This window comes from Podarcis melisellensis, assembly GCF_964234715.1.
Source record: "Podarcis melisellensis genome assembly, chromosome: 1".
Lineage (NCBI taxonomy): Eukaryota > Metazoa > Chordata > Lepidosauria > Squamata > Lacertidae > Podarcis > Podarcis melisellensis.
Genome location: NC_138528.1, coordinates 86,746,521 through 86,772,114, shown reverse-complemented (window position 1 = coordinate 86,772,114; position 25,594 = coordinate 86,746,521). Strand labels below are relative to the sequence as shown.

General features: G+C 43.7%; 1 protein-coding gene across 2 annotated transcripts in view; it reads right to left on the bottom strand.

Moving 5' to 3' along the window:
* MARCHF4 (membrane associated ring-CH-type finger 4) overlaps window positions 1–22,554 on the bottom strand; it is a 106,689-nt gene extending 84,135 nt beyond the window's left edge. For both annotated transcript variants that reach the window (XM_081885886.1, XM_081885887.1), the window contains exon 1: window positions 21,705–22,554. In XM_081885886.1, the coding sequence (XP_081742012.1) occupies window positions 21,705–22,223 (519 nt within the window). In that variant the 5' untranslated portion in view covers window positions 22,224–22,554. The remainder of the gene's footprint in view (window positions 1–21,704) is intronic.
* Between the last annotated feature and the right edge of the window lie 3,040 nt (window positions 22,555–25,594).

Sequence of the window (25,594 nt, the reverse complement as noted above, 5' to 3'; positions counted from 1 at the left end):
AAACAGCTTGTCCTCTTGAAAATGGTATAATTATGTGATGGAATAAGACAGAGCAGCTATTCAAAGTAGCTTTCCCTGAGACAAAGCCAGTCATTTGTCTCCTACTAAATTATTTCCTTCATCCCGGTTCCCTAATTAGAAGAGGAGGAGCCTTATATATATTTTCCTCAACACATTAAACAAGCTAATTGGCCAGTAAGATACAAGCTATCTTCTGTTCCCCCATTTTTTTTAATTTAAGAGAACTATGACGCTAAGTTTCCATATTCATAAGAATTCCTCCGGTCTGGAGATGACTGAAAGACTTTGCAGGCAATGTCATTCCATCGGAGCGTTATTTTATCAAACAAGTCTCAACTTCATTCTCTAGCTGGAAATGCATCACTCAAGTGCTCTGCTTTCAGCTTAAGTTTCATATTGCCAGCAACAGCCAGGCTACATGGCTTGTTCTCTTTAAGTCTCCACTATTGACGTTCTTGTTGGCTGAGGTCCCCTGTGTGGCCTCAGCATAACAAACACAATTAATCTTGCTGGTACACGCCTTACACTTGGTCCATTTTCTATGCATCGAGCAGCACGAAATTGCTGCATGCCATCCCAATCTCCAAGGGGTGGGAGGTTCCAGGGGTTCCAGGCACTTTACCGAAGGTCTGTGTTTCCTTTAGGAAATGACACACAGTGAAGACTATGGTGTCTTTATGACATATGGTTTGTGTACACATATCTACAGCCTGAGCCTGTGATGGAAGGGTTCACAGCATGGACACACCCAAAGGGTCTTGCTTCTCCCATGGGTGCAGCCTTGGGTTCAAACAGACATCAAATATTCTGCTCTGCCTGCTCCTTTGCATCTTGGTCAAATAACTCCTAACTCTCTTATTCTAAGCTCTGGCTTTATCTGCTGAGGGAGAGGGGGCCCAATTGTTTGCTGTCTCACACCAAATCCTTTGATGCTTTGTTCTCTTACTGGCCCACCACCCAGGCTATCACCGCAACACTGTTACATTTTAACACTTGCTGATTATAGGGGATTAAAAGTGTCTAGCACACAACTTAATACACACGGTCTGGCACCCAGTTTTAACACCCCAAGCCTTAAATCAGTCTCAAACTCGTTTGATCCAGAGATTATAGTGGTCCAGCACCCACAAACTCATAACACTATCTTTCAGTCAGCGCAATCCCTAACCCCCACAGGAGCAGGAGGCAGAGAAGAGAGTCAGGAATTGGAAGCAACATTTGAAAACAAAGAAGCCACCCAAGGGCTCTGCAAAGTTGCCTGTGACCTTAGATAGCTCTTCTCAATGGAGCTTTAAGTGAAACTGACACTCACGTTTTTGACACTCTTGTCAGTATTTCCGGATCAGTAAACTGTCAGCGCCACTCACCCTTTAGCAGCGGTGAAGGTTTTCACAGCTCGGCTTGCTTGCAGGAGTCGGTATGGAGGAGTCTGGTTTATTCCCTGCAGCAGTGGTGTGGGTGCAGAATCAGGAGCCTGAGCTGGTCAGGATGAGCTACTGTATACTGTATATCAGGTTTAGAATTTATTTTGATAAAATATATTTTAGAACACCTACTGCTCCAGGCTCAGGTAATCTGCAACCATCTAAACTACATAAATGTTAAAATTACCCTGCAGAATAAAATACAGCTGATAACCCAGGCAGACTTAACATAAGATAAAGTACCATATTTTTTGCTCTATAAGACTCACTTTTTCCCTCCGAAAAAGTAAGGGGAAATGTGTGTGAGTCTTATGGAGTGAATGCAGGCTGCGCAGCTATCACAGAAGCCAGAACAGCAAGAGGGATTGCTGCTTTCACTGCGCAGCAATCCCTCTTGCTGTTCTGGCTTCTGAAATTCAGAATATTTTTTTCTTGTTTTCTTCCTCCAAAAACTAGGTGCGTCTTGTGGTCTGGTGCGACTTATAGAGCGAAAAATACGGTACTTCCAGGCAACCTGTTTCTTGAGCATTCATCCTGACTGGTTTGAAGAACTTTTATGGGGTAGTTAGACAACATGGGCTGCTTACTGAGCATCCATTCAGAATTGTTTGTGAGGAGATTAGACTATGTTGTGCCAAACATTTCCCTATCCCTTTCTGTATCACAAAAGTCCAATTTGCGTTTGTGTGTAGCAAGTTTGTTGCACAAAAGCTCCAAATCAGCTTTAATTGTGCAACCTGGATTTGCTGGTTTGCTGTTCCAAAATAGGAACAGTCTGGAAATGCCCTAAAATAACCCGGTGCTACCAAGTGCTGGCACAAAGATCTGCAAACATAAATCCATCTTTAATTGGTGCTGGAGAATATCACTAATGTTGGCACTTGTCTATGGTCAGAGGGGAGATGGTTCCACCACAGAAAAGGCTCTCTTTTTGGTTGCTGCCAACTGAGCTTCTGAAAGGTTGCAACCTCATTAGTGGATTGTAATGATCATGCAGGGAAGTAAGGGGAAAGATGATCCATTAGCTGTCCTGGTCCCAAGTTGTTTAGGGACCGAAACCTTAAACCTGACCTGGTAGCCTTTTGGCAGACAGTGCATCACCTTTAAGAGTGGTGCATATTCACAATGGCAGACTCCATATAAAGTTTCAAGTGTTTTGAATGAGCTGTAGCTTCTAGACCAGCCTTCAGGGCAGCTGCACACAAACACATTACAGTAGTCCACTTTTGGTGTTACCAATGTATGCATTGCTGTGGCGAGGACATTCCTGTCCAGGAATGGGCACAGTTTGTGTATCAGTCAAAGATGGCTTAGTGCAGCTACTTGGGCTTCTAGGGACAATGTTGAATCAAGGAGCACCTTCATATCTGTCAAGTTTCAGCTGACTGGTCCTCATCCAGCCCATTGTATCCAGGTGCTAGTTCACCTGACTCAGACCTAAGTCTGATAAGGCTGTGTCACTAGGCATACTGAAAGCCAACCTAGACATGATAACACATCATTATGAAGCATGCCTGTATTTTTAAAAAATGTAGCAACAGGAATTTCTTGCTCCTGCAAACTCTTTAACATTTTTCATGAACCCTTTCCACTTCTGCTATTGGCCTGACAGAAATCACATTCCCAAGGTGCTGTTAGCCTCCGTAATTTATATTGAAACTGAACGACACGTCAGGACACCAAATGAGTGATGAACAGGCTTTCGGGCTGTCATTTGCATGGGATCAGGACAAATCACATAGGCAGAGGCCTTGACACATATACCAGACTAGTCTAGGACACAACCAGAGAGGCACCCATGCAGGTAACAGAGCATGAGTTTGGTCGTGGCAGGGGAAATGCAATAGTGGCCTTGATTAGGGTCCAGAAAGGGCAGGGCAGAGGCTTCAGAATTAGGCAAAGAGATAAAAGCACATTGTAAACTGCAGCTGCCTCACTGCCGTTTGTTTAAACATAGCACCCTGTGGCACAGAGAAAAAGATAAATAAGCCTGATTTTGCAAGTTTGCATCAATTCTCATTCACACTATTGCTGTTGTCATCGTTATGATATTTTGAATGCTTCTAGACCACCTTTAAGAGTAATATCCTCTTAGGCAAGATACAAATAAAATATACTAAAATGCAGCCACAACCATAAAATTGTAAATAAAAGCCAGCTGTAACAAATATCCAGTACTTCATCACCACCACCAGTTTATATACAATAGTGAGGAAGGGCTAACACCCCGTGATCTGCTTTTCTTTTCTTTTTCTTTTTTCTGTCTTATAATTTTATTTATTTGGATTTTCGGATTTAGTTTTTCTGCGGTCACATATCGAACATACAACATAAAAACAAGATTCCAAGGAATCTCTTGGACTTCCCTCCTTCCCTTTGTGGGTCCTGTTGTTAATCATTTCCTCCTGCATCTTTTATGATAATCCAAATCTTCCACATTTCCATTGTGTCCAAAATTCACCATTAAACTACAAGTGATATTCCAATCCTACTAATGATTTTAACTGTTTACGATGGTTTTTAAGGCAGCTTATAAATTCCCCCCACTCCTTATCAAAATTGTGCTCTTCCTGATTTCTGATTCCTCCGGTCGTTTTAGCCGTTTCGGCATAATCCATCCACTTGATCTGCCAGAGCATCTGCGTTTCATGCAGAAGGTAGTACTGGAAATGATTCCTTTTTGGAAGGCCACTGCCAGTCAGTGTAGACAACCCTGAGCTAGATGGACCAACGGGTCTGATTCAGTATAAGGCAGATTTCTATGTAAAAGCACACGCACGCACGTACACACACACACACAAGTCTCCATGCCTCACTTTCTCTCTCTTTGTCTAAGTGTTCCATCACACAGCTGCATGCACCGCCACCCTCATCGCTCCTCACAGAGGATAATCACGGAGGTGTCACAGTGACTTGGAGTGAGTTGGGGACATGATTTCCACCATCACAATGCGGGTGGTTAATCAGCCTTGTGCATACCCAAAACAGAAAGCCCAGTGTGGAAATAAATGTCATTCTTCAAGAAATGGCATTCTTCTTCCAAACTTCCTTTGATTTCTTTATAGTGTTTCTGCAAATCTCTGGAAACATTACATTACTCAAAGGCAGAGCAGACAGCCACTCCCACTGATAGCACCGTTTAATCTTTTACTACAGCACTTTGTGCCTAAAGCCAGCAGTGTCAAGAGTTGTGATGCGGGTCCTGAAACGGGTTTACCATGTGACCTTGTACAAAGCACTTAAATTCAAAGAGCTTCTGTTCAGAAGGAGATTTTTTTAAAAGAAGAAGAAGAAGATAATCTTTAAGTCCTGTGCAAGAGTCGTATTATTCATAGTTATTCCAGGGTGGTAGCCCCAGCACATTTCAAAGTAAACGTTGGATTCTCTTCAGAATCCTCCTTCATATATTCCCCTCCATTAGCTTTCAGTTTACAAGTTGCTAGCAGATTAAACATTCTCTCAGGTGGTTTCTTTGTTCAGTCAAGGTTTGTATGCGGTAACAACCTGAGCTCTGGAATTTATCCGTTTTTGTTAAACGGATTAAACCATATAACAGGATTTGATTGATTGATTGAAAAAACATATTGCAATAAAAGGCTAATTCTTTAGGGGATTTTGTTTCTCCAAAGAGTGTGGCATAGCTTATTTGCTAGAGTTCTCTGGATATAGTGCAATTATGATTATTAAGTTCCCAGGCCGCCTAGCTAAGTGCTGTAGAAGAATAAAAGCAAAATAAACCCTGCCTATAGCCTTCACAACAATGTAAGTAGAAGGTGGGACTTGATGTTACAAGAAAGATGGGAGTTGTTAGCAACAGTGGAAGTCCTGTGACCATAATGTATAGTGTTACAAACTTTACTGCTTATAGCCAAGGGCCCTAACGATCTAAAATTAAAAGTTTGGATCAGGAGAAGATAAGAAGAACCATATGGAACAGCCTATAGGCCCATCTAGCTTACTATCCTTATCTCACAATGGCCAACCAGATGCCTATGGGAAGTCTTCAAGTAGGACCTGAGTGCAACACCACTCTCTACACTTGTGAGTCCCAGAAACTGGCATTCAGAGGGGCAATGGAGGTAGAACATAGTCATCATGGCTAGTAACTGTTGACTGGTAGCTAGTATCTGACTTTTAGAAGACATCTGAAGGCAGCCCTCTTTAGGGAAGTTTTTAATGTTTGACATTGTATCACTTATTATTATTATTGTTGTTGTTATTTTGGGAGCTGCCCAGAGTGGTTGGGGAAACCCAGCCAGATGGGCAGGGTATAAACAAACAAATTATTATTATTATTATTATTATTATTATTATTATTATTATTATTTCTTTAGTGAGCACATGGTGGGCTTGCATCTATTTTTCTGCAGCAACAGAGAATGTGATGGAGGCGAGATATTTCTTTGCTGCCTTCACCGCCACATATGAGTGCGTATCAGGTGTTCTTGGTTGCCTTCAAGGAGAGTCTTTCTCCTTCTCTTCATTGTTCTCAGCTCTAGACTATGGAGCTGTTGGGGTGAGCTTAACACAATCTATAAGCCCCTTGCAACCTGCCATCCCTATTTCAACCAAACTGTTCCCCTTCAGATACAGGTAGGTAGCCGTATTGGTCTGCCATAGTCGAAACAAAATAAAAAAATTCCTTCCAGTAGCACCTTGTTGTTGTTTAGTCGTTTAGTCGTGTCCGACTCTTCGTGACCCCATGGACCAGAGCACGCCAGGCACTCCTGTTTTCCACTGCCTCCCGCAGTTTGGTCAAACTCATGTTTGTAGCTTCGAGAACACTGTCCAGCCATCTCGTCCTCTGTCATCCCCTTCTCCTTGTGCCCTCAATCTTTTGTTGTCTTTGTCCATGGAGTTTTCTTGGCAGGGATACTGGAGTGGCTTGCCGGTTCCTGCTCCAGGTGGATCACGTTTGGTCAAAACTCTCCACTATGACCTGTCCATCTTGGGTGGCCCTGCATGGCATAGCTCATAGCTTCTCTGAGTTAGTCAAGCCCCTTCGCCACGGCAAGGCAGTGATCCATGAAGGGGAGTAGCACCTTAGAGACCAACTAAGTTTGTTATTGGTATGAGTTTTTGTGTGCATGCACACTTCTTCAGATGTGCATGCACACGAAAGGACATACCAATAACAAATTTAGTTGGTCTCTAAGGTGCTAGCTACTGGAAGGATTTTTTTAAATTTTGTTGCCCTCCAGCTTTCTTAAAACAAATGCATAAAAAGGTGGGGGGGGCCAATGGGGGCAGTACTTGGAAGGTAAAAGTCTAGATCGCCACTCAGAAAAATGGGCCCCCAAACAGCAAGGCTAGTTTACAACATTTTGAGAGAAGTGAAATGGTGCACCTGACCCCCAAAAGGGTTGGTGGTGTGGGGAGAGAGGGAATATGAGAGTGTTTAGACTGTTTAGTTGAACACCACTGAAGGGAATCCCATCCCATCCCACCCCCCATTTCCCTGTAATGCAAGCCCTGCTAAACAGCTGGTCTAACAATACATTTCCATCCAGGCCTCAGGCAACTGTCTGGATAACATAGTCCCCAGCACCCCTGCAAGAATACTTAAGTCGGTTGTTTCTGATTTAAAGTAAGATAGGATGTTGCGTCTCCCTCTGCTTCTGACCCACAGGGAACTGCCTTTTTATCACATAATAATGGTTGAAATTGCCATAATCAACTGATAAATTTTGGTGTGATGTTATGATTCAACAAATTTCCAGGCTATTATCTCAACAATAATAGTGTTTTCCCCACTATGATAAAACCCTGAATTTGAATGCGCCCCTCTGCGCCTTTGCTTGTCACACAGAGACCACAGGGACTGGGTAGCTGTTTCATGCAGCAAATTGCACCAGAGTGACTTTTTGTCCTCTCTGTGTGTGCAAAAGGTCCCAGGTTCATTGAAGAGACCCCTGCCTGAAACCCTGGAGGGAGCTGCCAGTCAGCACAGACCTTATTGCGCTCAGTGGGCTGGTGGGTCTGACATGGGCAGCTTCCTATGCTCCTGTGGCATTGTTCTGTTGATGCCTGGGCTATGCCAATACCACGCCAATGTTAACATTTCTCCTGCCAGCCTGGCATTCTACTCTAACAGAACAAGGGAGTTCATGAGTGATCCTTTGCTGCCAAGTGGGTGTAACTTAGGGATGAGATTGCTTTGCTGGCATATGTTTACAGGCAACGTCAAGGCTGTGCATATTCTGCAGCTGCACCATGAAAGCATGGAATCTGGCAGTGGCCAAAGGATTAAAAAAATTTTTTTTAAAGCAACTTGCTTAGTTCTGGAGCTGGCAATGATAGATTCTAGAGAGGCATGTGTGTCGGAGATACCTGGGTAAGTCAGCATGGGGGCTGAATAGGGTTTCCATTGGTCTAAGAGAGGGGTAGGCAACCTAAGGCCCAGGGGCCAAATGCGGCCCAATTGCCTTCTCAATCCAGCCAGCGGATGGTCTGGGAATCAGTGTGTTTTTATGAGTAGAATGTGTCCTTTTATTTAAAATGCATCTCTGGGTTATTTGTGGGGCATAGGAATTTGTTCATATTTTTTTCCAAAACATAGGTCTGAAGGACACACCCATGCTCAAGAGTCTCCTCCAGCACCATAATTCAAAAGCATCAATTCTTCAGCAGTCAGCCTTCTTTATGGTCCAGCTCTCACTTCCATACATCACTACTGCCATCAAAAACCACCAGGAAACCTTGCAGCTGACCGTGCTACTTGTGAGTACACCAAGAAGTCTAAGTAGATCTGAACTAATGAGCTCCTTTTACTTTCCAATCTGCTTCTCCTTTTGTCCTTTTCTTTCCCTGTTTAACATTCTTAATAAAATTTCATACAGTTTACAACTTGAAGAGTGTATAAGATGGTAGACTTCTGATAATCTCCTTTGTGCATGACCACTGGGTGCATTTTACTGAGTGAAAGTTTGGGGATGTTAAAGAGAAGCAGGATGCCCTTATTACAGGAAGAGCTGTGTACTCCCTGCATAAACTGAGAGGGATCTGCCTGGGAAATGCAGGGCACATTGTCTCAGGATCCCGGGTTTTGGTATTTATTTGAGTGCCCAGGAATTCCCCATTTGGGGACTGTAAGAATGGAAAAGAAGCTGTGGTGGTAACTGGATAGTTACAATGCAACTGGCCAACCTTACAAGGCTGTTGTTGCACAGCAGTTGTGCAAGGAAGGCCATAAGCAGTTTCTCCTGGCCTCTCCCCCTTCGGTTACTCATCCTAGGTGATACCCAGCTTTACACACTGCCCTAGAGGGTAAATCCTGCTGATTTCAGGATTGGCCGTCTCCCCTGTTTAAGACTGTAGCCTTTGCTATTTCTAAACTGCATTTTCTCTTGCTTTGTGGGCCTAGGCTCAGTCAGCACAGATTTTAGTGAAAGCCAAATAATGTAAATTCCTTAAGTACCAAGCAAGCCTCAGAAGAAGATAGATCCCTTAGTCACTTGGCTGGCAAGATCTTTCTAATCTCATCCTTCTTAAAAGACAGTGGCTGGGGGAGAGTGAACTGCTTTGCATAAACGGGTTTGCTTCTCAGAGCTATTACTCATGCCACCCACACAAACCCCAAAGATTACGGATGTCCCCTAGATTAAGCTTGTTACTATTTTGAGTCGAGAGAGTGAACAAGCTAAGCAAGAGCTCAGGGGAATTTTTAAGTGTTGTCTTGAAACACAAGGAATGGTGTGAAGAGGAGGCAGAAGGGTGCGGGGAACGGAAGAGGCGCAGCAACCGCCCACTCAGAAAATAACAGCTTCCACTTCTCTCACACTTATGCCTTCTGAGGATCCCAAAGTGCTTAGCAAACAGAAATGAAGGCAGCCTTTAGGGAAAAGGCACTAATATAACACAAGGAGTGGGGAGGGAACTACGTTTCCCATGATGCACTAGGGTGACAGGCTTGGCACATCTGAAAGAGGAAAACATCAAGGATTTAGTTTGTTAGTTTGTTTGTTGTAGCAGTAGTAGTAGTAGTAGTATTTCGGTTTTGCTTTTGAAACAGGAAACCCCTAATTCCCAACTTTACATCTTTGTATTCATGTCCACTCACTTGTGCTCTCAACTTTGCATCAGCAAATCATCTGCCATCCTTCCATCCCGCACTGTTGAATGTGGCTGCTGGATGTTTTCTAAGCAAGGAGCTAGCTGGATATATAGCACAAAGCAAGAGTGCATCATGATCGGTTGAGATGTCATAATAATAGTAGTAGCAGATTGCACAGGGCTTTAAACTGTTTTTAATACTGTGCTTTAGTGTTGTATCCTGCCCTGGGACCTTAGTGTGCAGGATAGGAAAATAATAATAATAATAATAATAATAATAATAATAATAATAATAATAATAATAATAATGTAAAGGTAAAGGACCCCTGACAGTTAAGTCCAGTCACAGGCAACTCTGGGGTTGCGGCACTCATCTCACTTTACTGGCCAAGAGAGCCAGCGTTTGTCCGCAGACAGTTTTTCTGGGTCATGTGGCCAGCATGACTAAGCCGCTTCTGGCGAACCAGAGCAGCGCACGGAAACGCCATTTACCTTCCCGCTGGAAGGTACTGGCACTTTGACGTGCTTTCGAAGTGCTAGGTTGGCAGGAGCAGGGACCAAGCAAAGGGAGCTCACCCCGTCACGGGGATTCGAACCGCCGACCTTCTGATCAGCAAGCTCAAGGTGCTCAGTGGTTTAGACCACAGCGCCACCCATGTCTAATAATAATAATAATAATAATAATAATAATAATAATAATAATGGAATCATAGAATCATAAGAGTTGGAAAGGGACCAAGGGGCATCTAGTCTAAGCCCCTGCAATGCAGGAATCTCAACTAAAGCATTTATGACAGGTGGCCAGCCAACCTCCGCTTAATAACCTCCAAGGAAGGAGAGTCCACCACCTCTTGTGGGAGTCTGTTCCACTGCTGAACAGCTCTTACTGTCAGAAAGTTTTTCCAAATGTTTAGTTGGAATCTCCATTGCCTCGAGTGCTACCCTCTAGAGCAAGCTTCCTCAACCTTGGCCCTCCAGATGTTTTTGGCCTACAATTCCCATGATTCCTAGCTAGCAGGACCAGTGGTCAGGGATGATGGGAACTGTAGTCTCAAAACATCTGGAGGGTCGAGGCTGAGGAAGCCTGCTCTAGAGCAGGAGAAAACAAGCATGCTTCCTCTTCAGAGCCTTTGTCTTTGATCTCTGAGAATTCTTGGAGAACAGATGAAGTCCCTACCGACTGGAGGCAGGGAAGAAGAAGAAGAAGACTTCAATTATGGTGAGATCCCATGCTGCAATAGTACATGTGTGATTAATGGTCCTGGAGCAGTGATGGCCAAACTTGGCCCTCCAGCTGTTTTGGACTACAATTCCCATCATCCCTGACCGCTGGTCCTGTTAGCTAGGGATGGTGGGAGTTGTAGTCCCAAAACAGCTGGAGGGCCGGAGTTTGGCCATCACTGTCCTAGAGCATGGTTTGAAGGCACATGACGCAGCAGCCTTTCCAAAGCTAAGCAGTTCTGGATCAGGTCAGTCCCCGAAGGGATGATTGCCTTTGAACCTTGGTTTGGATTCAGACTTATGCCCCATTGATTCAGATGGGTCTGTTCCAGGTATGACTAAAACTGGATCCAGCTCTCTGTGCATTCTACAGATGGGATATAGGTGCGATAAATAACAACTGCCCACGAGGGCAGGATGCAATCCGTTCTGCTTACATGATCACATAATTACAGGCTCACACATACAATGCTCTCCTGAGGACCATACTGAATTGACTCCTGGGCTGCTGAATGGGAAAGGGAAAGAAACCTAGGCTGCATATTCACACCATATATTTAAAGCATATCACTTTCTCCCAAGATTCCTGGGAACTGTAGCTCTGGAGGGTAAACTACAATTCCCAGGACTCTGGGTGGGAAAATGTGCTTTTAAGTGTGCTTTAAATGCACGGTGCATCCGCAGCCCTAGTGGCATTGTGCTTGTGAATAACAATGCTGTGAACGCAAAAGCTTCCTGGCACACTCAGTTTGCGGAGATACATTGCACTGTTCAACTCCAGCACTCCCTGCAATATACTACAAACCCTCCCTCCACACACATCCTTCCCTGTCCTCATGGCAGGCATGTCACTCGTTAGCAAATAAAGTCCAGAGTGGAACGTCTTGGCACCTTTTTTTCGTTGAGATTTATAAGCGTGCAGCATCAACTATACTTGTTTCCTTTCCAACATTGACATTAATGCCTTTTGAAAAGCTCTGGCGGCTTCCGTTGCTCCCCCCCCCCCCAGATCCACGTCAGCTGCCTTTCCCTAATCAAAGTTCTTCCTCTCATTAAATCTCACAGCTTTGTTTCTGATATTCTCTCCACAATTTGTGCTAAGCTAACAGGTTTATAATTGCCTCCTATGATGCATGGCCCTTCTTCTCCAGGCTTGCTGTAATAGTCACATTGCGCCTGCCACTTTGTAGGCTGCAGGAATCTTAACCATCATTGGCAAATGTCTAATGATATCAGCTTTTTCGGCTTCCAGCCCATTGGAAGTTTTTAGCGGGAGAGACTTTGCTTGCCAAATTGGCGTTTCAAAGAAAATGGGCAGCAGTGAGGCTTGGTGTGCAGTGGGGAAAACTTGACAAAGCCATGCAAGAGCAGAGCAGGAATGGAAAAAGAGAAGCAGGGATGGGCTTTGGCACGGGGGCAGGATTAAAGCACTGTGTGACCTGAGGTTTGATCCAGCAACAGGATCTTCCTTATTTATTTACTTACCTGTGCTTTTTGGATGCTACCCATGAACAAACCTTCTCTGGGCAGTTCATGAATTCAACAAACCATAACAAGTAAACCAGCATTATAAGGTTCTTAAGTAGCATAACTTCTTGCCACTTCAGAGAGCTGGGTTCAAGGGAGCTGAACATTGGCTCAAATACAGTCTCCATCAGCCATCAAGAGAAGAAAGATCTGAGAAGGCCCAAGGATAAGCTTGTGCTACCCACTCATCCAAGGTCTGGGCAAGAGGAAGTGGAGAACAAAGAGTTTTTTCTATGGGTAGAAGGCCCACCAAAGAAAGAAAAGTCTGCAAACCAGCACTGGCCTCCAACGTATGGTAGAATACAGAATTCGTTGGCATTGCAGGCTGGCATTCGACTTGCACCACCTCGGGGCTCTAATCATCACAGCCCAATGTACAGCGCTTATCCCCAGCAAAGCCCCTTGCGTTATGGTTCCCATGAGCTGGTTGCCATGTGCTTGGGAAGTACTGTGCAAGGGAATGGGACAACCCACTTGCTAATCATGTGACTGCATAATGATATCAAGTGACTGACAGGTAGGTTGTTCCTGGCCTACAGGGATGACGAAAGGCAATGATCTGGCTCACCATGCCAGAAGGATTCTTCACCTCTGTTGTTATGGACAAGGAAAAAGAGCAGGCTTCCCTTAGCAACTGCTCTTGCCATCATATGAAAATAGAGTTGATTTCATTGTTTTTAATATTGTTTTTAATGTTGTAACCTTATGATGAAGGGTGGGTAATGAATGAATGAATGAATGAATGAATGAATGAATGAATGAATGAATGATAGAGGTGGGTGGGCTAGATAGACTGAGCCACGAAGCTCAGTGGGTGAGCCAACGACTCAAAGGAATGTGTGTTTCAGGCTCCGGATCCTCCCTACCAGAAGGAACTCTATATGCCTATATTGGAATGAGTATAGGGAGTTCCATACATATCCTTCCCTAAAACAGATCACATATCCAGAATTCACATTCCCAGCTACTATATCTTCCCTTTGAACTAAGCTCAGGTGAAGCCTGAGAGGGGAAAGCAGAGGCAAATTCAAATAGAGAGATGCCACCTTCAAAATATATGGGCTCAGCATATTTACATTTTACAGGAAGGAGTCCCTATTTCATGCTCCAGAGCCTTCCAGATCTGAAGGAGGTTTTGATAGTCTTGCCCTCTCAACACAATAAGCAGCAACAAGGGGACATAACTACAGAAGGAGAGTTTATGCACTGCTGCCTTTGCAATCTTGCCACTCACTGAAGTGAAAGAAGCTTTTTCTTCTTAATTTTTTTCTCTTTCTCTGATGACCTGCTTGGTTCCCCTCCAGGTAGGATTCAGACCTATTGAACACGGAGGTTCACCTGTCAAAGCATCTCAATTTCTTTTCTGTCCAAGCTAAGCCATGCTTTGTGAACAGATGTTGTGAACCAAAACAAGAAAATAGTCAAGAGGCCTATCATTCCTATGCACCTGGGCACGTGTTTATGAATCACCCTTGCTCCTGAATCTTAGTTCCCAAACAGAGAAAATCCACAATATCTCAGCGAAAATGAATCAAGTCTCTGATACCTGGATCTGGCTGAAGGAGGTGTTGCATACTAAGTGGGCACAGGATACTGACTGACAGAAGGGAAAGTGATAGAGGAAAGGGAGAGGGAAATGCAACAAGGCGCATGGCTGGCTGGCACGCTGAGCAAGAACACTCTGCACTGCAACATTTTATTGTAGGTCCCACATGCAGAGGGGGATCCAGTGGCGTAGTGTGGGGGTTGCAGGGGGGCCGGCCGCACCGGGTGCAACATCTGGGGGTTAGGGTTAGGGGGCGCAAATCCACGGGTTAGGGAGCGCAAATTACTTGCCTTGCCCCGGGTGCTGACAACCCACGCTACGCCACTGGGGGGATCTGAAGTTGAGAGAATAATGGCATACTTAAGGACATCTCATCAGTTTGTGGCTCAGGCAAGATGTAAACCAGGGACCTTGAGGCTCACAACATACCCACTCAGGGAAAGGAAGGAACCACAAGGTTCCCAGATTTTTTTCAATGAATCCAGGGACACATTTCAACTTCAATGGATTTTGTATGGGGACTGATTTGTAAATCTGGGGACTGTCCCTGGGAAACAGGGACATCTGGTAACCTTGCACAAAGCAGCATTATGGAGTTGCTTTCACTTAAAGGGAAGCCCAAATCTTTATTTATCTCTACTCCCTTTGCCCAACATGAGTTTTAACAGAAACCATGGGCTTATACATAAAAGCCACCATCACACACATAGATCTTAAGATACAAGCAAGCCAGCTGCTTGGAGGCTGCCGTGTTTCGAACTGCCATAAAACTGAAATCTGAAAATCCTTGCAGCCTTTTTGGCTTGCTTTAGTCGTGAGATTATATATTTTTTTAAAAAAAATATATTGCAAAGACAGATGAGAAAGACGCACAGGGAGAAATCTTATTTAGGCTTGTTTGTAAAGAAAATCTAAATAGGATTTGCATCTCTTTATGGGACTTGACAGTGTATTGTATGCAGAAACAGTTCCTGCCTGAAAGTTTGCATTTCCAATCAATAATGCTTTTTTTTTAAACACATTCTTCAATATGCTTCCTGTCCTTCCTTATTATTTCATAATTGGGCAGAGGATGGGGAAGCAGATATGTTCATTCTCAGTATTCAGATTCTGATGAAGATTATTGCCTGATAAAGGCAGATGTGGAACTCAAAAGGCTGCATATGTCTTTGCCAAGAGAGGCTGGTTCAATGAATCTATTCATCTCTCTTGTCATGAAAACTGGAAAGAAGCAATTGGGAAGCCAATACATTATATTTATGGTATAAATAACCTCTGGCAAGGATATTTTGGTGTTACCTTAATTTCTTATAAATCTCATGGGTGACAGCCTTCTTCGGTGTGTTTGTTATTATGGCCATTCAGGTTTGTTGCTGTTTCTTCTTCTTTTTTTAAAAAAAGAAACAACCTTTCTGCCTTTTGTATTGTGTAGACCTTACCTGCAGAATATTCTATAAACCTAAGAAACTCTGAGTATATGTTCATATTAACATATAGGCATTATATATTAAATCAAAGCATAATCACTAACACAAATATAATCTGACTTGGCAAGAAAGTTCTGGGAGAAAATTAAAGTTCGGCTAGTGAAAATGTTGGGTTATGAATTTCCATTGCATCCACTTACAATTCTATTAAATTATTTGGAAAGGTCAATAAAGAAAGAACATAAGGAAATGATTTCATATTTGCTAGCAGCTACCAGAATTTTATATGCTGGCAAATGGAGGTGGGCAATAGTCCCAAACAGTTAAAGAATGGCATGATAAAATATGGGACTATAATGATAATAATAATAATAATAATAATAATAATAATAATAATAATAATTTATACTCCGCCCATCTGGTGACTATGTGGTGATGGCAGAATTAATGCATTACCCAAGATTTGAGGGCTATGATTATAGGCTTAACATGTTCATGTTAAGAAGGAACAATTTTTTGGAGTATTGTAGAGTACATGGAATCTGAGTGTTAATTGTGGATTTTCAATGTTCTGAGGAGAATGATAATTGGAACTCATCTGTATAACATTTTCTTCTTTCCTGTTGCTGTTATTGCTGTTCCTATCACATATATGATTGCCTGTTGAAGAAAAAAATATATGTCTGATAAATAATAGTAATAATAACAATGCTTCGTGTGCACTGAGATTGACATCAAATACCTTCCTCAAAAGTCCACCTCAGATGCGTGAGGGGTGTGTGTGAAGAAACAGGCATCCTTTGTGGTGGACCTACAGATGTGGAATCCTCTACTTTCAGAGCTGCATCTGGTTACTATGCCACATTGATTTCAGGAGACTCTGAAAACATACCTTCCAGGTGTGAGGTTGTTGTTTGTTTCTCTTGCAGCCTTTGCCAACATATTGCCCTCCAGCTGTTTTGGACTACAACTCCTATCAACCTCAGCCCGCACAGTTGTAATCTAAAACATCTGGAACACACCTAAAAATAATATTAATAAATACATAATAATAAATAAAAAAGCAAGTGTTTGAGGGCCAAACTATGTTATGTTTTTATTATTACGAGCCATTGTGAGATATTTTAAGGTAAGTATGGAGGTGGAGAGCAGCTTTCATTTAGACTGCAGAGCATTTAGACTGCAGACCCTTCTCAAGGGCATGAGGGCTCTGGCAGGGTACTAGAGTCTTCCCGCCTTCTTCCCCAAACCCAGCAAGGACTTACCAACTTTGGGAATGAGGGGGCGGCAGCTCTAAGATACTACCAGAGCCCTCCTGCCTCCTTTCGAATACCTGGTACCTCTTACCTGGCAGCAGCTAGAGAGGGTCTCAAATTTTGGCCTTGCACAGGGTCCACCTCCGCTGCATTGGACTTGAACTTAGAGGGGAAAATTTCATTGGTGTCAATGGTGCTCCTTGTGGGATCAAAGCTGGGTTGGTTTCCACCCATGATCGTGACCAGGAAGGGAGGGAATAAACATCCCTTCCCTGTGCACTTAATGCAAATGGAGGGGAAGCCTTCCATGCCTTATTATTTTAAAATCCAGCAATGTGTGTTTTGACGCTAAGGCTGTAATCATATAATCATATACCCACTTACAAAGGAGTAAGCTCCACTGTACTCAATGGGACTTACTTTTGAGTAGGCAGGCATACAATTGTGCTGCAATTGTCTTAAGGCTTCAGTGCTCTCTAAAGCAGACTGTTTGCTTTAACGCTGATTATAATCTCTACATACACACACACAAAGGCACGCTTCATAGATTCCATCTTTCCTGGACTAGCGCAGAAAGATAAACAGTTTGTGTACCTCTATAAAGATGAATTATGCAGGATACGCAAGGGGAATAGTTGCATGCATCTTCAGAAGAGTGGCTTTCTAAACATATAAAAAAGAAATAAAATTCCACAAGGTGTAATTTGTCTGGCAGAGGGGGGAAAATGTGTATTTAAAAAGAGAGGGTTTTTTGTTTGTTTGTTTTGTTTTTAAATCATCTTAAGGCATTTTGCTGAAACCATCAATTACAGAAGTCACCACCAAGGACTGTGTCTCAGTGGTCATTTATCCTCTGGCTAACAGAGTATACTGCAAATCAGCACTCTGGTTCTGTGCAGCGATCAGGTAGAAGAGTGACGCTGGCAGGAAAGAGGAACAATGGGGGTTGCTTTACACAGGGTCAGACCCATTGGCCCAGTAAACTCAGTATTGCAAACACAAACTGGCAGCAGCTCTCCAGTGATTCACCCTTCCCATTCTTACGTGGAGATGCCGGGGATTGAACCTGGGACCTTAAGCACACATATTAACAATAACCAATGCTCTCTATGGACACCTCAGCATCTAGCCCAAGAACTGCAACAGCGGCCTCAGGAGCTCCCACCAAATCCCTTGCATGTCATGGTTGTACCTTTGTTTGTGCCTATCTCCAAAGAGATTCTGACTTGCCCAAACCACAGAAGCTTGTACAAATGTATGCCAGTGTCAGGGCACAGCCATAGGCAGCAGTCAGATGTGACTCAAAGCTAAAGAACATACAAGAACCTGTTTTTTGGTTTTTGTTTACTCAAATTATCATCTCAAACAGGAACTCTTCCTGTCTAAAAGGACTCAATGGCCAACCAACTGCCACTCAATCCAGAGACTGATAATGTTGAATCACTCAAAATAATGTTCCAATCACTGTTCTGTGACTCACCACATGGGGACAGCTGCCAAAGAGCCATTTCTAGTTATAGCCCTGGTAGAGACTTACAGCTGGTCAAAACAAATATTGGACAACACAGTACCAGGACATCACAACCAGCAACAAGATCTAGGTAACCACCAGGGCTTTTTCCCCCAGCTGGGCACTTCAGTTTTTCTAGATACTGCAGGTCCAACAATACCATTCTCACTGCTGGACAAAGTGAAGTCACGCAAGATCCCTTCTGTTTCCATTCCTCACTATGAATCTCTCTGCCAAACTCTTTATGTTTTAGATGCTGCATGAGTATGAACCATCTTCACTACCCTTGTGAGATGCTGAATTTTCCTTATTAGGCCACAAGACATGCTCCATCCAATGCCCTTACAATAGACTCAAGGCTCTGCTAAAATGCTGACGACTAAAATGTCTTTTCCTTTCTTCCTTAGGAAACCTTAACATTTACACTCACAGTATAGCAAAGTCAGCTCTGGATTCCACACAGTGATGGAAGAGAAACTACAGCAAATCCTGATTCCAGCCCATTTTTTGGTACAGCCTCACAAACTAAGCTAGGAAATATATGTCATTTCTTACTACACTACATTACTCTTACATTAAACATTAGCAGCAGGATTACCCCCAAAAAGTAAATGCTAATTTCACGAGTTTGGGATGACAGGAGTGCCTGGCGTGCTCTGGTCCATGGGGTCACGAAGAGTCGGACACGACTAAATGACTAAACAACAGCAACAATAGAATTTTACTACCAAATGCAACATATGCTGTTCTAAGGATGGAGTTGGCGCATGGCACTAAGAATCCAGTTAAGATAAAACATTTCCACTCAAGCCAACCTCCGTTCTAGTAAAAGGGCAGGATTGGGACTGCAGCAGAACTAAAGAGATCTTCCAGCAGATTCTGAACCTACCTGGTATAAGTGCATTGCATTCCCCCTCCTGTTCTGCCCAGTTGCTGCAGTGCCTGTGCATTTTATGTGCAGGACTGTAGTTAACCTTTCTCAGTTTCTGTTTTTAAAATATACTGTGACCTTCTTACATTTTTATTTGTTGGAGGGAAAGTATTTTTGTCTTTCCCATAAAGCAGAGCCTGTACTCGTGGATTTCTGCAATTTGGTATTAGCCAATGTGCAGCTGATCTTTGAGAGCTGCAGTGAGCCACAGGTTGGATGCTTGGTGTATGAATAACTGGTTGAACCCTGGATGTGTATCAGTGTGCAACTGAGCACAAGCATTCTGGGTGACAGCAGTGTAATCATCAGAGTGATTGCTATGTTGGTGCCTGCATGGTATCAGGCCAGGGATCAGTTTTATACTACACAAAGCATCCATCACCCCTGCTTGCTATTTTGGATCTATGTCTGCAAATAGCACAGCTAAAGTTCAAATTGCTACTAAACGTATGATGGAAGAGTGTTTTGCAGCTGGTTCATTTAACATTACTGGAAGACATGAAAGATCATCTCATCCACACCTTCTCACCATAGACATGCACACACACACACACACACACAGTCTGTTGGAAGGCTGAGCCATCCACTCAAACCATCCACTGGTCAAACCATACAATTGAAGCCACAGTGGCCCACCAGAATTGGAAGCATAAGATGTTCCACAGGCAACTTTTCAGAATGCTACATGTGGAAGCATTATTCTCGGTCTTCCTTTCAACTATAGCATTGTGTGTGTGTTTTTTAACAACAACAACATTAGCATCACTATTCTTTCAATAATATTTTATCACTGAACAGGCTTTACCATTCTCAACTTGTTCAGCATTTTGATTGGCCATGGTGAGTCCTTTTGCTGGCTCAAAACTGACACTCAGAGATAAAGATGCCCAAGTCCAACCTATGAAATATTGTATGAGAATAGAGGCAAATTCAGGGTCTTCATTGTCTGAGTCCAAGGTGCCAGCCTGACTCTACAGAGATAAATCCTATATTCTGACTCTGCATTACAGATACTGCCACATCACGTTATTTCATGAAAGCATCTAATGTGGCCTCACAAATACTACACAACAATTCATGATCAGGGCTACAGGATATCCATGTTAAAACAATTTTTGAGATACAGCACGGAGTAGCTCCAGCTATTTTAATAATGCTGAAACATGTGCAACTGTGTAGCAGATTGTGGTCAATGAACACAATTTACCGGTAGTGGAAACATCTGCTCTGAGCATATTACAATCAAACTATGAAAAAGAAACTGCACCCCAAATGTGTCCAGTGTATCTGATTGTGATGGGTGAGCCCTCACACCAAAAATGAAAGTTTAGAAGTTTGGTTGCACAATTTCAGTTGCTCATCATTCCTAATGAATCATTATGTCATTGTGCTTTCTAAATACACTTCCTAGAAAAGTGTGCTGCTGTTTGGTTTTTTTTTAAAAAAACTAATTGCTTTAAATTCCTTGGTTGTTTGTTTACTTTTGCCTTATTTAGTAATCTTTAAACATCTGCTAACTGAGCAGTGCTGAAATTCAAGCTTTCAGGATGTCCACACATTTTTAGCATTTCAGACGTTAGCCAATCTGAGACAAGCTTGTTTAATTCATTAATTTGACACACTGAGATCTTTCAGCCAGGTATCAAAGATGACATTACTTTCATTATGCACAATATTTTCTTACACATGAAATCACACAAGCTTGGATACAAACTTAGACATACTTGGAGAGTAGACCCATTCAAATACATAGGACTTCAATTAGTCAAGACTAACTTCCAATTCAACTGATTTCAGTGGGTCTACTCTGACCAAATCTGGATCACACCGGACTTAGAAAGTCTGAAAGATTTCCAAAACACTTGAAATGAAATGCTATCTGGGGGAAGCTGTATAGTCCACTTTTCTCCACCAAGTTGCAAACCATCAGTCAAACAAAAGCGATGCCTCTGCTGTTTGGAAAGTCAAGCAACTAAACATAACACCAAATCAGTAGTAGGAAGGCAATAACAGTGTCACTCTGAGCAATACTTGCCTATGTCCATGTAACTTTGCATGTGGAATGCTATTGACACAGAAAGACAATCCATCTACCGGAACTTAAAACAAGGAATGGCTAGCATCTTCAGGGCTGACCACAAAAGGCGGCTCACAGACCCTCCACAAGTGCATTAAGCTGTATTTCTTTCACTCATCATTTCTTTCACTTCTCCGTTGCATGGAAGAGTAATGCCTGACCTGGCACAAACTACCAGGAATGCAATTAAACTCCACCAGCAGAACAACTAAATATGTGGCGCTTAATACTTCTGGATTTCTTCTTCTTTTTTTAAAAACTGTACTTTATGTTTACTACTGCTTATGCATAAAAAGAGGGGGATGGTCCTGGACCCTTGTTGCGGTACCTTTTTTTGGAGGGGGGTTGTCTACTCATGTTTGTGATTGGTGTATGCACCTGTGTGCTTTTGGTCCTGGGCCTACTGTGTTGCAGTACTTTCCAGTCCTCTTTCATCAAAAGTTACCAAGTTGGGCCATTGTGCCCACTGACTCCTCCGCTCTCTTTTTCTCTCTCTCAAAACTTCACTACAGATACAGATAAATGGAACACCCCAGGTAGCTGTGTGAATGCGTGGAGAGAGGGGGCGGGGAGCCTTTCCAGCTTGGGTGGAGATGGGTGGGGGTGGGGAGGAGGGGCAAGTGCTATTTTGAAGGTGTAGGAAAGTCTGGCTTTGTAGGAAGTCTCTCTCAGGTGAATGTAAACATATATGTGCATAAACACACACACTCACCTGCTCTGGGCCCTGAAAGCAGATCCTGCAGAGTGGGGTCCTCATGCCACTGTCCAAACTGCTCCCCAGGGAATACCGATCTTCCGCCTTCCCTTTGCAGAAGTCCTCGGAGGAGGCGCTGCTCATCATAGACATGGGCTGCTCTCCCTCTCCTCCAGGACTTCCCCACTCCTCTTCTGGAGGGCTCGTTGCCCCCCCTCCCCCTCCTCCTCCTCCTCCACCACCACCCCCGGCAGTCGGCGCTCTCCAAGGTCCCCTTCGCCCTCCATAGAGCGTGGTCAGCGTGTTGTTGTTAGAAGCCTGCAAGCTCAAGGCTTGGTCTCCACTGTTCATGGGAGGGAGAGGCGGCGGCGAGGGCGGAGGGGGCGCGGGGGGTCTCCTCAGGAGGAAGACCTTCAGGTCATTGAACAACATGCGGCAGCGGCACTTGAGGAGACCCTGGTGGCGCAACATCTGTCTGGGGATCAGCAATCCGCAGCAACAGTACCATAAAACGATCGCACCGGTTGGTATTAACATGTGCCTTCCCTTCCAGACAGGCACGGGTGGGAAAAAATGGGGCCGGTAGGGGGCACCCAAGAGCAAGAGGGCTGGATTGGTTAATTTCCGTTTCCTTTTCCCTGCTCCCACCCAAATTCACTGATACATATATAAGAGCTAGCTAAATAACAAAAGTGGAATTTGTAGGAAGATCTTTCGGATATTTCACAGCAACTCCGTTTTAAAAACACACACACACACAACAATCATGAGGTTTCCTTTTAAAACAACAACCACAAAATATTGATTTCAGGCTCCTCCTTTCCACATCTCCTTTTTTTAAATGAGCAATTCCACAATTCCTTTTTAAAAAGTTCGGAAAATGTGGTGGAAACTGATAACAATTGGTAACTCCAAAAAAAGGAGGAAGTGGAAGAGGAATTCAAGTCACCAGAAGGTGTGGAGAAAATAAATATATATGTGTATATAGTTTTTTTCCAACAGTATTTGGCATGTCAAGTATTTCTCCTTATTACTATTTTTATTTAGTTGGAACGTTTTAAAAATGTGTCTCTGACAGAATATCAGCAGAGCAGATCATTAATAAAATGCAAAATTAGTTCTTGTTTCTATCATCATAATCATTATTAATAGTAATATCAAAACTGATTTCATTGAAAAAAGATGCACACATTTCTTGGGGAAGAGGGGAAAACACACCCTCGATGTGAAATCCTCACTGATTACTTGAAATGTTACTTTATTAAAATATTCTCAATAGAAAATTTGAAAGTCCTGAAAGGAAGTGAGTATTAAATGAGGTTAATTTTTTATATACCCAAATTCACTGGATTTTGTTTTCACTCCCCGTTCCAGGAACTATCTGGACCACACTCACGCATACACACATTATTATTATTATTATTATTATTATTATTATTATTATTATTAGGATTGAGGAGGGGACGTGGATCTTAGTAATTCCTCAAATGGTTTTCCCTCCTAGACTTTGGGGAGCTAAACAAATCCGTAGAAAACGGTTCTATCCTTTTCGCACGAAATTGACCAAGAGAACGTGGATCTTACATTGTCACGTTTCCTTTCCCCTTTCACAAAATAGGGACGTCATCAAACGCATTGACAGCCTGTACAGACCATTGTGGCTGACGCGGAGGAAAAGGTGCGTTCAGCAGATGCAGGGATCTCCTTTTGATGCATAAGGCTCCTTCTTTTCCGCCGCTACAACCGTCTCCAGTTTCATCTTCCTCTTCCCCTGTCCTCCTCCTCCTCCTTCTCCTCCTCTTTCTCTGACTGTTGTTTTCGCTCAATGGCATTGACGCTCAACCATTGCAAGTCTTTAAAATAAAAAGAGGTGGGGGTGGGGGACCCCACACGTAGATAGTATCCTCGGCTTTGGGTAGGGGGGGGAAATGAAAGCAGGCTTGTTAGGAATACGATGTGCCAGATCGAGAAGGGGGGAAAGGCGAAGAGTGGGGGTATTTTGCTTGAAGCTCCTCGCGTCTGGGCAGCGATCAGCTTCTCCCTTTCACCAGCCTCCCCTCAGCTCTCTCCCATCCGGCTTTCAGTGATGATGTGGCTGTTGCTACCTCCTTGGGATGCAATGGGAAAGGAGGATAGTTTTGCAGTGCAAATGGGGATGTTGAGGAAGGGCGGGAGCGAGGAAGGATGGGTGGAACGTGATTCTCTCTCCTCCTCCTCCTGCTGCTGCTCAGCCCTTAAATAAATAAAGCCAAGACAGAAAAGCGGCGGCGGGGGGAAAGAGCGAGCGAGCGGGAGAGGGAGGATAAATTCAGGTTGTTGCCCAGCCCTGCTTCTCTCCGCCTCCAGGGCCGGCAGTCGCTGTCAATAAACCGTTTGGGGTGGGGGAAGGAAAGGTCTTGCTTAGCATAGAAAATATGCGCTGGCGGAAGCAGCGGCGGAGGGGGGCTGGTCAGAGCTGCTGCAGTTTCAGCACCAAAAGGCTCTGGACAGCTCCCTTGCCCAGCTTGGCGCGCTACTGGGGAACTGACGCAACTAGCAGAGGGATCCGAAGAGTAAGGGGGTGGGGGAAGGGGGAAGGGGGGAGAGGGAGAGAGAGAGAGAGAGAGAGAGAGAGAGAGAGAGAGAGAGAGAGAGAGAGAGAGAGAGAGAGAGTGCTCGTGTGAGAGAGGGGGCGGGGGGGGCGACTAAGTGCTACGGAACTGTGAGCCGCCTTGTGTTAGCTTCCACCCTCCCCAGCAATAAATTAGGTCCTGCGAGTATTATGTTGATATGGTGAGGCTACTGTTTCCTTTGCTGCCTGCCTGCTCGTCTGCTGCGTGTGTGTGTGTGTGTGAAAAAGAGACGGTGTCTTGTGGGTAAGCTGTAAAAGCGTGTGTCCCTGTATGTTTGTGCGTGGGAATTGCCTGCCTTCCACTTTTCCGCGTGAATGTGGAAGGGTGATCACTGTGCGCGTCTCGTGGGAAGGCAAAGGTAGCTCCTATTCCGCACGCCGTATCTATGCATCTGCGAGTGTGCCATACATCTCTAAGAACGATCTCTACGTGGTTGTCTGTGTACAGAAGAGTGTGTGTCTGTGGTGCTGCTTCTCTGTTTTCTGGAAGCTGTGCTTTACGTGCCTGCACCTGTGAGTATTAGGAACACATTTTCTTTGTGTGTGTCGTTGGAATGTTGTGAGAGTAGGAACTGATCTCTCACCTGCACAGCTATTTTATGTATATAAGGTCTAGTATCCTTTTTATCTGCTTTGAGGGAGAGGGGGTTGTTTTATTAGTTTATCTGCTTAACAAAGTGCAGTCATAAAGTGCAGATATCTGAAGGACAGCAATTCAATTTGAGCCAGGGTCTTTGGGAAACTAGTGTGGGTGCCTTGAATGAGGAAGCTATGCTTCCATATATCTGTTTTTATTTGCGTGTGTTTAAGTGGACAACGTGTGTTTCGTTTCTCTGCATAATATGAGGACTTTCACCTGGTCCCATCAGAATGCATGTATTATTAACAGCACACTTGTTACACTGCACATGTGACTTGATGACCCCTGTTCTGGCATAATTTTGATCGTGTTTCCTCATGAAACTTAACACACACAATAGCAGAGCCTCCAAGAACAACAGCCACTGATCATCTTCAGGAATACTTTCCCCCCACACAGGAAATATTAGCTCACTTCACACATGAAGGGTTTCAGGCCACTTAGAATGAGGTGATTTAAACAAATACATTACATGTTTTGGCACATCAAGTGATCCATTCTACTGCTTGAGTTTAGTTGTTACTTTCAACAGGCTTCACTGAGGTATCAGAAATGATGGGTTGTAATTTTAGGGCAAAGTCAGTATGGTCAGTAAACAGAGTTGTGGGTTGATGGGTCAAGGCTTGGTGGGCCAAATAAGACCTGCAGACTGCTAGT